The sequence below is a fragment of the Salmo salar genome, chromosome ssa06, assembly GCF_905237065.1.
Source record: "Salmo salar chromosome ssa06, Ssal_v3.1, whole genome shotgun sequence".
NCBI lineage: Eukaryota > Metazoa > Chordata > Actinopteri > Salmoniformes > Salmonidae > Salmo > Salmo salar.
The window spans coordinates 6,025,001-6,038,152 of NC_059447.1; the positions used below are offsets into that span (position 1 = coordinate 6,025,001).

At 46.8% G+C, this 13,152-nt stretch overlaps 1 protein-coding gene across 1 annotated transcript in view; it reads right to left on the reverse strand.

The window, feature by feature from the left end:
- LOC106606223 (xylosyltransferase 1) overlaps positions 1-13,152 on the reverse strand; it is a 64,300-nt gene that overhangs the window by 24,716 nt on the left and 26,432 nt on the right. Inside the window, exons 3-5 of the mRNA XM_045719648.1 lie at positions 7,628-7,800; positions 2,639-2,841; positions 1-59 (exon numbers count right to left, since the gene is read on the reverse strand). The exon at positions 1-59 is cut by the window's left edge and continues 22 nt beyond it. Of these exons, the coding sequence (XP_045575604.1) occupies positions 1-59; positions 2,639-2,841; positions 7,628-7,800 (435 nt within the window). The remainder of the gene's footprint in view (positions 60-2,638; positions 2,842-7,627; positions 7,801-13,152) is intronic.

A 13,152-nucleotide genomic window follows, 5' to 3' on the forward strand; every position in this document is an offset into this window, starting at 1 on the left:
ATTTGATGAAGTTCATGTCCCGGTACTTTGTCAAGAAGCCCACCAGCTGTTCATTGGTCCTGGGGAGGGCAGACAGCTGTCAATCAGTCACACAGCCAATCAACACGAGGGGTCACACACTGGCCGAAATTCCAAATCAACCGCTAACCAGGCACTGTAGGTATGAAAGGGTTTATCTAGGCCCATGCTCTTGGCTGGAGTCCGAATATTTGAGCAACGTCCACCTTTTGTAACGTGATTCCCTTGCCAGTCTATGTTCCTAGACCCCGCGAATAGCAACATACACAAGGGGGCGATAGCAGGGATTTACTTGTTGTTGTCTTCCCATTGTGGTAAAAGCAAAGAAGAATCACATTTTAAAACATCAACACCACTGTTAACTAATTTACATGAAAACCAACTGCATATTTGCCAGTTGGCTCTAGGCAACTTCGCTAGCAGTTTGCTAGCTAGCTTGTTAAAAACAGCAAGCAAGCTAACCTTTTAGCTTCCCACATCTTCCCCATGTGAAATAATCAGATTTATAATGAAATAATTTGCCCTGGCAAATATTCTTATACTTACCGGTGTAACCTACTACCTTATTCCAGTTTGATACGCTGCTTCAATGTATTCACTCCCATATCAGCTAAAAATAGAACGACATCACGTTTTGGTCGCAAAGAAAAGGCACATGGCTTAGGGGCTGTTTTTAGGTTGTCAATCAGCTAGTCATCCTTTCTAAACAAAATGCATTTTGGGGGATTCTAATGCGGCTACAATGTTGTTTGGTTTATTGTTTGAACAGTCGCTGAGATTATATTTATATTATACACTATAGTTTATATACAAGGACCAGAGTTTGGCCTGCTTCGTGTTCTCATTTTTGCCGTGGATTTATTTTTAGCGATTCTGGTATCGTCCCAGCCCCTAACACACACACACACCCATCAGCCCCGTCCCCACCCCAACTCCCCCCAAAACACCTAACTAACTAACTCAATCCTCTACTCCCATCTGAACAGAACATGAGTCCCAAACTCTCAAAGCAATTACACTTTCCTAATACCTCTTTAATTAGCTTGCTAATTAACACTCACAGAAGTATTACAGTACCTTATCAAGGCTGGAGCACAATGCTAACACGCTAGGCAGGATAAGGATAAGGTTACACACACACACATGTGCACACACGCACGCGCACACACACACCAGATGTGAATCTGAAGTTGACGCAGACAGAATTAGTTAGATGTATGGCATGGTGAATGAGAGATTAAAGAGAGAGAGAGAGAGAAACTCCAATTGAAGAATGGACAGATGAACACACAGCCATGTGTCCTATTGAATTTTCCGATGCTGAAAAGCAGTAGAGGTGAAGCCACAATGTCACTGCATCCAAACCTCTCTCTGTGTGTGTGTGTGTGTGTACATATCTGTGTGTCTGTACGTGTGTGTCTGGACCTTTCCCTCCTCCCCTCCCTTTCCCTCCTCCCCTCCTCCCTTTCCCTCCTCCCTTTCCCTCCTTCCCTCTTCCCTCCTCCCTCCTCCCCTCCTCCCTTTCCCTCCTCCCTCCTCCCCTCCTCCCTTTCCCTCCTCCCTTTCCCTCCTTCCCTCTTCCCTCCTCCCTCCTCCCCTCCTCCCTTTCCCTCCTTCCCTCCTCCTCTCCTCCCTTTCCCTCCTCCCCTCCCTCCCTCCCCTCCTCCCCTCCTCCCCTCCTCCCCTCTTCCCTTTCCCTCCTCCCCTCCTCCCTTTCCCTCCTCCCTTTCCCTCCTCCCCTCCTCCCTTTCCCTCCTCCCTTTCCCTCCTCCCCTCCTCCCCTCCTCCCTTTCCCTCCTCCCTTTTCTTCTTCTCCTCCTCCCTTTTCCTCCTCAGCCTCCCCCCTTTTCCTCCTCAGCCTCATCCCTTTTCCTCCTCTCCTCCTGCCTTTCCCTCCTCCCCTCCTCCCCCCTCCCTTTCCTCCTCCCCTCCTCCCTCCATCCCAGTCTGTCCCCTCTGTCTCTGCTAGCTGCTGTGCCCTTCAGTCTAGTGATGTTTAGGATCACATACACACACACACACACACACACACACACACACACACACACACACACACACACACACACACACACACACATTATGAGAAGTGTGTGTGTGTGGTGTGTGTCCTTGTGTGCAACACTCTCATCGATCACACACACAAACGAAGCACGCTGGGATCCGTGTCAACTCTGATGTCATCACTGGGTATTGACGTGGAATTGATTTTGTCCAGTGGGCCGCGGGGCTCATGGGATTGGTTCACTTCAATAAGATATTTAGCCTTCCCTGTAGCTCAGTTGGTAGAGCATGGTGTTTGCAACGCCAGGGTTGTGGGTTCGTTTCCCACGGGGGGCCAGCACAGAAAAAAAAAAAGTTATGAAATTGTATGAAATGTATGCATTCACTACTGTAAGTTGCTCTGGATATGAGCATCTGCTAAACGACTAAAATGTAGATCCAGTTGGAAGTAGAGAGAACTTAGTGACTCAGGACCTTCTGTCAGACCAACTTCTGCCATTATGTGGAATTCTGTGTGTTTGTGGCCCTATCCCCTACATAGTACACTACTTTTGACCAGAGCCCTATGGGTCCTATTCCCTATATAGTACATTACTTATAGTACACCCTCCATGCCCACCTGATAGGGTAGTCGGCTGCGCTGAGATTGATGAAGAAGTCCCAATTCCAGTCGGCCATCTTGAGAAGGTCGTCCATGCTACGCAGGTACATGGTGAGCAAGCTCGCCCCGCCCCAAATGGTGGACATCCTCCAGGAAGTAACACGGACGTTGGAGTACTGGCTCGCTAGAGCCCCCACCTGTCTGTGGAGGTAGTTGGAACGCTGGGGGAAGGGAAGAAAGGTAATGGGTAAATTAATAGAGGTCTGCATGTTTACCTGGTCTGCATGTTTACCTGGTCTGCATGTTTACCTGGTCTACAGGTTTACCTGGTCTACATGTTTACCTAGATGATCTTACCTGGTCTACATGTATATAATAGTAGTGTGAGGTATGGTAGATGATCTGTAGTAGTCTAGATGTATATAATAGTAGTGTGAGGTATGGTAGATGATCTGTAGTAGTCTACATGTATATAATAGTAGTGTGAGGTATGGTAGATGGTCTGTAGTAGTCTACATGTATATAATAGTAGTGTGAGGTATGGTAGATGGTCGTACCTGGTCTACATGTATATAATAGTAGTGTGAGGTATGGTAGATGATCTTACCTGGCCTACATGTATATAATAGTAGTGTGAGGTATGGTAGATGACCTTACCTGGTCTACATGTATATAATAGTAGTGTGAGGTATGGTAGATGGTCTGTAGTAGTCTAGATGTATATAATAGTAGTGTGAGGTATGGTAGATGGTCTGTAGTAGTCTACATGTATATAATAGTAGTGTGAGGTATGGTAGATGGTCCTACCTGGTCTACATGTATATAATAGTAGTGTGAGGTATGGTAGATGGTCTGTAGTAGTCTACATGTATATAATAGTAGTGTGAGGTATGGTAGATGACCTTACCTGGTCTACATGTATATAATAGTAGTGTGAGGTATGGTAGATGGTCTGTAGTAGTCTACATGTATATAATAGTAGTGTGAGGTATGGTAGATGGTCTGTAGTAGTCTACATGTATATAATAGTAGTGTGAGGTATGGTAGATGACCTTACCTGGTCTACATGTATATAATAGTAGTGTGAGGTATGGTAGATGGTCTGTAGTAGTCTACATGTATATAATAGTAGTGTGAGGTATGGTAGATGACCTTACCTGGCCTACATGTATATAATAGTAGTGTGAGGTATGGTAGATGATCTTACCTGGCCTACATGTATATAATAGTAGTGTGAGGTATGGTAGATGGTCTGTAGTAGTCTACATGTATATAATAGTAGTGTGAGGTATGGTAGATGACCTTACCTGGTCTACATGTATATAATAGTAGTGTGAGGTATGGTAGATGGTCTGTAGTAGTCTAGATGTATATAATAGTAGTGTGAGGTATGGTAGATGGTCTGTAGTAGTCTACATGTATATAATAGTAGTGTGAGGTATGGTAGATGGTCGTACCTGGTCTACATGTATATAATAGTAGTGTGAGGTATGGTAGATGATCTGTAGTAGTCTACATGTATATAATAGTAGTGTGAGGTATGGTAGATGACCTTACCTGGTCTACATGTATATAATAGTAGTGTGAGGTATGGTAGATGGTCTGTAGTAGTCTACATGTATATAATAGTAGTGTGAGGTATGGTAGATGATCTGTAGTAGTCTAGATGTATATAATAGTAGTGTGAGGTATGGTAGATGGTCTGTAGTAGTCTACATGTATATAATAGTAGTGTGAGGTATGGTAGATGACCTTACCTGGTCTACATGTATATAATAGTAGTGTGAGGTATGGTAGATGACCTTACCTGGTCTACATGTATATAATAGTAGTGTGAGGTATGGTAGATGATCTTACCTGGCCTACATGTATATAATAGTAGTGTGAGGTATGGTAGATGATCTTACCTGGCCTACATGTATATAATAGTAGTGTGAGGTATGGTAGATGGTCTGTAGTAGTCTACATGTATATAATAGTAGTGTGAGGTATGGTAGATGGTCGTACCTGGTCTACATGTATATAATAGTAGTGTGAGGTATGGTAGATGATCTGTAGTAGTCTACATGTATATAATAGTAGTGTGAGGTATGGTAGATGGTCTGTAGTAGTCTACATGTATATAATAGTAGTGTGAGGTATGGTAGATGACCTTACCTGGTCTACATGTATATAATAGTAGTGTGAGGTATGGTAGATGATCTTACCTGGTCTACATGTATATAATAGTAGTGTGAGGTATGGTAGATGACCTTACCTGGTCTACATGTATATAATAGTAGTGTGAGGTATGGTAGATGACCTTACCTGGTCTACATGTATATAATAGTAGTGTGAGGTATGGTAGATGATCTTACCTGGTCTACATGTATATAATAGTAGTGTGAGGTATGGTAGATGACCTTACCTGGTCTACATGTATATAATAGTAGTGTGAGGTATGGTAGATGACCTTACCTGGTCTACATGTATATAATAGTAGTGTGAGGTATGGTAGATGATCTTACCTGGTCTACATGTATATAATAGTAGTGTGAGGTATGGTAGATGACCTTACCTGGTCTACATGTATATAATAGTAGTGTGAGGTATGGTAGATGGTCTGTAGTAGTCTACATGTATATAATAGTAGTGTGAGGTATGGTAGATGATCTTACCTGGTCTACATGTATATAATAGTAGTGTGAGGTATGGTAGATGGTCGTACCTGGTCTACATGTATATAATAGTAGTGTGAGGTATGGTAGATGATCTGTAGTAGTCTACATGTATATAATAGTAGTGTGAGGTATGGTAGATGACCTTACCTGGTCTACATGTATATAATAGTAGTGTGAGGTATGGTAGATGACCTTACCTGGTCTACATGTATATAATAGTAGTGTGAGGTATGGTAGATGATCTTACCTGGTCTACATGTATATAATAGTAGTGTGAGGTATGGTAGATGACCTTACCTGGTCTACATGTATATAATAGTAGTGTGAGGTATGGTAGATGACCTTACCTGGTCTACATGTATATAATAGTAGTGTGAGGTATGGTAGATGGTCGTACCTGGTCTACATGTATATAATAGTAGTGTGAGGTATGGTAGATGGTCTGTAGTAGTCTACATGTATATAATAGTAGTGTGAGGTATGGTAGATGATCTTACCTGGTCTACATGTATATAATAGTAGTGTGAGGTATGGTAGATGGTCGTACCTGGTCTACATGTATATAATAGTAGTGTGAGGTATGGTAGATGGTCTGTAGTAGTCTACATGTATATAATAGTAGTGTGAGGTATGGTAGATGATCTTACCTGGTCTACATGTATATAATAGTAGTGTGAGGTATGGTAGATGGTCTGTAGTAGTCTAGATGTATATAATAGTAGTGTGAGGTATGGTAGATGATCTTACCTGGTCTACATGTATATAATAGTAGTGTGAGGTATGGTAGATGACCTTACCTGGTCTACATGTATATAATAGTAGTGTGAGGTATGGTAGATGACCTTACCTGGCCTACATGTATATAATAGTAGTGTGAGGTATGGTAGATGGTCTGTAGTAGTCTACATGTATATAATAGTAGTGTGAGGTATGGTAGATGACCTTACCTGGTCTACATGTATATAATAGTAGTGTGAGGTATGGTAGATGGTCGTACCTGGTCTACATGTATATAATAGTAGTGTGAGGTATGGTAGATGACCTTACCTGGTCTACATGTATATAATAGTAGTGTGAGGTATGGTAGATGACCTTACCTGGTCTACATGTATATAATAGTAGTGTGAGGTATGGTAGATGATCTTACCTGGTCTACATGTATATAATAGTAGTGTGAGGTATGGTAGATGACCTTACCTGGTCTACATGTATATAATAGTAGTGTGAGGTATGGTAGATGGTCTGTAGTAGTCTACATGTATATAATAGTAGTGTGAGGTATGGTAGATGATCTTACCTGGTCTACATGTATATAATAGTAGTGTGAGGTATGGTAGATGGTCGTACCTGGTCTACATGTATATAATAGTAGTGTGAGGTATGGTAGATGATCTGTAGTAGTCTACATGTATATAATAGTAGTGTGAGGTATGGTAGATGACCTTACCTGGTCTACATGTATATAATAGTAGTGTGAGGTATGGTAGATGACCTTACCTGGTCTACATGTATATAATAGTAGTGTGAGGTATGGTAGATGATCTTACCTGGTCTACATGTATATAATAGTAGTGTGAGGTATGGTAGATGACCTTACCTGGTCTACATGTATATAATAGTAGTGTGAGGTATGGTAGATGACCTTACCTGGTCTACATGTATATAATAGTAGTGTGAGGTATGGTAGATGATCTTACCTGGTCTACATGTATATAATAGTAGTGTGAGGTATGGTAGATGATCTGTAGTAGTCTACATGTATATAATAGTAGTGTGAGGTATGGTAGATGATCTTACCTGGTCTACATGTATATAATAGTAGTGTGAGGTATGGTAGATGACCTTACCTGGTCTACATGTATATAATAGTAGTGTGAGGTATGGTAGATGACCTTACCTGGCCTACATGTATATAATAGTAGTGTGAGGTATGGTAGATGGTCTGTAGTAGTCTACATGTATATAATAGTAGTGTGAGGTATGGTAGATGGTCGTACCTGGTCTACATGTATATAATAGTAGTGTGAGGTATGGTAGATGGTCTTACCTGGTCTACATGTATATAATAGTAGTGTGAGGTATTGTAGATGGTCTGTAGTAGTCTACATGTATATAATAGTAGTGTGAGGTATGGTAGATGATCTGTAGTAGTCTACATGTATATAATAGTAGTGTGAGGTATGGTAGATGGTCGTACCTGGTCTACATGTATATAATAGTAGTGTGAGGTATGGTAGATGGTCTGTAGTAGTCTACATGTATATAATAGTAGTGTGAGGTATGGTAGATGATCTTACCTGGTCTACATGTATATAATAGTAGTGTGAGGTATGGTAGATGACCTTACCTGGTCTACATGTATATAATAGTAGTGTGAGGTATGGTAGATGGCCTTGAACAGGCGTTGGAACTGCCGAGACGCTCTGCCATGGACCACCAAGACGAAGGCGATGCGAACAGGCACAGCAGGGGCAGTCTGCTCTGAGCCCTCATCCCACTGTACATTCACATTGGCCTTACCTGGACACACACACAGACACACACGTACACACAGGGAAGGTAGGAAGAAGACAGGGGTAACTTTATTACTGAAGAAATGCTATGTTAAATGGTAGAGTGCACAAATAGAACGTTTTATAGAAAGTGTCATTTCTATAATTGTGCATGCATTAAATGCCAGGATGTCATACTAATTTAGGCTTTTCATCTAGTGGGAATTCACTGCACAGTATTAAGGAAAATAATTGTTTCCAGACCCACGTGTGTTTAACAACAACAACTGACAATCAGAATAGGGGGATGGGCTTTACCAAAATGATCCAATGGTGGGGGACAACCCAACTGGGCATTAGATGATGACTTCTCAGTATGGAGGAGTAGTATGTTGATGTTTGTTGCAAACATTTTTACTAAACTCTCATTCCTTTCCACACACACACACACACACACACACACACACACACACACACACACACACACACACACACACACACACACACACACACACACACACACACACACACACACACACATACGTGAGCGTGCACACATACACACACACATACGCACGCATACACACACATACACACACACACACTCTCTCCCTCTCTACCATTGGTGGTTGGTGTAAGGTCCACTCTGTGTGTATAAATATCCCTCTCTCCCAGCACACCATGCATCCCTGTCTAGGCCCCTCTCTGAGGCACACAGGCAAGGCCTTACAGAGGAGCTACATTGGGGCATTGTGAAAACAGTATGTTTTTACCTTCCTGCTACACTGAGGCGTTGTGAAAACAGTAGGTGTTTACCTTCCTGCTACACTGGGGCATTGTGAAAACAGTAGGTTTTTACCTTCCTGCTACACTGGGGCATTGTGAAAACAGTAGGTTTTTACCTTCCTGCTACACTGAGGCGTTGTGAAAACAGTAGGTTTTTACCTTCCTGCTACACTGGGGCATTGTGAAAACAGTAGGTGTTTACCTTCCTGCTACACTGGGGCATTGTGAAAACAGTAGGTTTTTACCTTCCTGCTACACTGGGGCATTGTGAAAACAGTAGGTGTTTACCTTCCTGCTACACTGGGGCATTGTGAAAACAGTAGGTTTTATGTAAGCAATGCTTTTCATTGACTACAGTCCCCTCGAAGCTCATCACCAAGCTCGAGATCCTGGGACCTAAACACCTCCCTCTGCAACTGGATCCCGGACTTTCTGAGAAGCCGCCCCCAGGTGGTGAGGGTACGATGACCCTCAACATGTGTGCCCCTCAGGGGTGTGTGCTTAGTCCCCTCCTGTACTCCCTCTTCACCCACGACAGTGTGGTAACGCACAACTCCAACACCATTATCAAGTTTGCTGATGACACGACGGTGGTAGGCCTGGTGCTTCTACACCTGCATTGCTTGCTGTTTGGGGTTTTAGGCTGGGTTTCTGTACAGCACTTTGATATATCAGCTGATGTAAGAAGGGCTATATAAATTTGATTTGATTTGATCACCGACGACAATGAGACAGCCTACATGGAGGATGTCAGAGACCCGGAGCTGATCGAGGACTAAAGGAAATGGAGGGGCGAGCACACATCCATCCACATCAATGGGGCAGTAGTGGGCTCCCGAGTGGCGCAGCAGTCTAAGGCACTGCATCTCAGTGCAAGAGGCGTCACTACAGTCCCTGGTTCTAATCTGCATTGTTGAATAAGGACTCGTAAGTAAGCATTTCAGGGTAAAGTCTACACCTGTTGTATTCGGCGCATATGACAAATACAATGTTATTTTATTTGAGGTTTTTACCTTCCTGCTACACTGGACGCTTAACTTTAGTCCTAGGACAATGCAGCCAACCAGCCAGCCAGCCAGCCAGCCAACCAACCCAGCCAACCCAGCCAGCCAACCAACCCAGCCAACCAGCCAACCCAGCCAACCCAGCCAACCCAGCCAACTAGCCAACCCAGCCAGCCAGCCAACCCAGCCAACTAGCCAACCCAGCCAGCCAGCCAACCCAGCCAACTAGCCAACCCAGCCAACTAGCCAACCCAGCCAGCCATCCAACCCAGCCAACTAGCCAACCCAGCCAACCAGCCAACCCAGCCAACTAGCCAACCCAGCCAACTAGCCAACCCAGCCAACCCAGCCAACTAGCCAACCCAGCCAGCCAGCCAACCCAGCCAACCAGCCAACTAGCCAACCCAGCCAACCAGCCAACCCAGCCAACCAGCCAACCCAGCCAACTAGCCAACCCAGCCAGCCAGCCAACTAGCCAACCCAGCCAGCCAGCCAGCCAACCCAGCCAACCAGCCAACTAGCCAACCCAGCCAACTAGCCAACCCAGCCAGCCAGCCAACCCAGCCAGCCAGCCAGCCAGCCAACTAGCCAACAGCCAACTAGCCAACCCAGCCAGCCAGCCAACCCAGCCAACTAGCCAACCCAGCCAACTAGCCAACCCAGCCAGCCAGCCAACCCAGCCAACTAGCCAACCCAGCCAACTAGCCAACCCAGCCAACCAGCCAACTAGCCAACCCAGCCAACTAGCCAACCCAGCCAACTAGCCAACCCAGCCAACCAGCCAACTAGCCAACCCAGCCAACCAGCCAACCCAGCCAGCCAGCCAACCCAGCCAACCAGCCAGCCAGCCAACCCAGCCAACTAGCCAACCCAGCCAACCAGCCAACCCAGCCAGCCAGCCAACCCAGCCAACTAGCCAACCCAGCCAACTAGCCAACCCAGCCAGCCAGCCAACCAGCCAACCCAGCCAACTAGCCAACCCAGCCAACTAGCCAACCCAGCCAGCCAGCCAACCCAGCCAACTAGCCAACTAGCCAGCCAGCCAACTAGCCAACTAGCCAACTAGCCAACTAGCCAACCCAGCCAACTAGCCAACCCAGCCAACTTGCCAACCCAGCCAACTAGCCAACCCAGCCAACTAGCCAACCCAGCCAACTAGCCAACCCAGCCAACTAGCCAACCCAGCCAACCAGCCAACTAGCCAACCCAGCCAACCAGCCAACCCAGCCAGCCAGCCAACCCAGCCAACTAGCCAACCCAGCCAACCAGCCAGCCAGCCACCAACCCAGCCAGCCAGCCAACCAGCCAACCAGCCAACCCAGCCAGCCAGCCAACCCAGCCAACTAGCCAACCCAGCCAGCCAGCCAACCCAGCCAACCCAGCCAACTAGCCAACTAGCCAGCCAGCCAACTAGCCAACTAGCCAACTAGCCAACCCAGCCAACTAGCCAACCCAGCCAGCCAGCCAACCCAGCCAACTAGCCAACTAGCCAGCCAGCCAACTAGCCAACTAGCCAACTAGCCAACCCAGCCAACTAGCCAACCCAGCCAACTTGCCAACCCAGCCAACTAGCCAACCCAGCCAACTAGCCAACCCAGCCAACTAGCCAACCCAGCCAACCAGCCAACTAGCCAACCCAGCCAACCAGCCAACCCAGCCAGCCAGCCAACCCAGCCAACTAGCCAACCCAGCCAACCAGCCAGCCAGCCAACCCAGCCAACTAGCCAACCCAGCCAACCAGCCAACCCAGCCAGCCAGCCAACCCAGCCAACTAGCCAACCCAGCCAACTAGCCAACCCAGCCAGCCAGCCAACCAGCCAACCAGCCAACCCAGCCAGCCAGCCAACCCAGCCAACTAGCCAACCCAGCCAGCCAGCCAACCCAGCCAGCCAGCCAACCCAGCCAACTAGCCAACTAGCCAGCCAGCCAACTAGCCAACTAGCCAACTAGCCAACCCAGCCAACTAGCCAACCCAGCCAACTAGCCAACCCAGCCAACTAGCCAACCCAGCCAGCCAGCCAACCCAGCCAACTAGCCAACCCAGCCAACTAGCCAACCCAGCCAACCAGCCAACTAGCCAACCCAGCCAACCAGCCAACCCAGTCAGCCAGCCAACCCAGCCAACTAGCCAACCCAGCCAGCCAACCCAGCCAACTAGCCAACCCAGCCAACCAGCCAACCCAGCCAGCCAGCCAACCCAGCCAACTAGCCAACCCAGCCAACTAGCCAACCCAGCCAGCCAGCCAACCAGCCAACCAGCCAACCCAGCCAGCCAGCCAACCCAGCCAACTAGCCAACCCAGCCAGCCAGCCAACCCAGCCAGCCAGCCAACCCAGCCAACTAGCCAACCCAGCCAACTAGCCAGCCAGCCAACCAGCCAACTAGCCAACCCAGCCAACTAGCCAACTAGCCAGCCAGCCAGCCAACCAGCCAACCAGCCAGCCAGCCAGCCAACTAGCCAACTAGCCAACTAGCCAGCCAACCCAGCCAACTAGCCAACTACCCAGCCAGCCAACACTAGTCAGCCAGCCAACACAGCCAACTAGCCAACTAGCCAGCCAGCCAAAACCAGCCAGCCAGCACCATCCAATCATTCTAAAGCTATAGATATCCTCTCCTCTCCCTTACTGCATCATCAAAGAGACATATAATCATATAAATTAAATGCTGAATCTAAACCTTAAACTTTCTGGGCGGTTGGATGACAGAGTCTATCTTTAGTCAAGCTCTGCCCCCCCACGCACGCACGCACGCACGCACACACACACACACACACACACACACACACACACACACACACACACACACACACACACACACACTCACCCACACCCACACCCACACCCACACACACACACACGCTTTACTCAGCACTTCTCTATCTAACTCCTGTACTAACTAGTGTGTAATTACACTGGCTTGGCGTGGGCACTGCCCTATAGTGAGTATAGTAGTATACATTGCAGCTCAAATGGCACCCTATGCACTATATAGTGCACTACTTTTTACCAGAGTGTAGAATAAAGTGAACAGGGTGGTGTTTGGGACACAGCCATAGAGCAGGGAATGTGGTGGAATGTTCCCTAAATAGATCAGGCACTGGCAAGGCAGCCTCCCTGGGGAGTTCTAGATGGAACCCTCGGGAGAGCCCTTACTTCTGTCTCCAGGGTGACAAGTACCCTTTCCCTCCCTCTGTCTTTCTCTTCCCTCTGGGGATGGCGAGGTGACAAGGAGAAAAGACAAGGAGAGGATACAAGGAGAGGAGACACAGGGAGGAGACTAAGCAAGGAGGAAAGGATAGGTGACAAGGAGGGGAGACAAGGAGAGGTGACAAGGGGAGGAGACAAGGGTAGGATACATGGAGAGGAGACAAGGTAAGGAATCAAGTATGACTGTGGCGGTCATGTAATTTTGGATGAGGGTAATTGTCCAGCCAAATGACTGTGGTCTCTGTACTAACCGTTCAAATAGCAACAAAAAAGTAATAACATGTATACATTTTTAGATGCACATTTTCTCCTTTCCTCCTCCACTCCTGACCACGTGCTGACATAGAAATAGAATGAATAGAGTGAGAGGTTCCAAGCCCG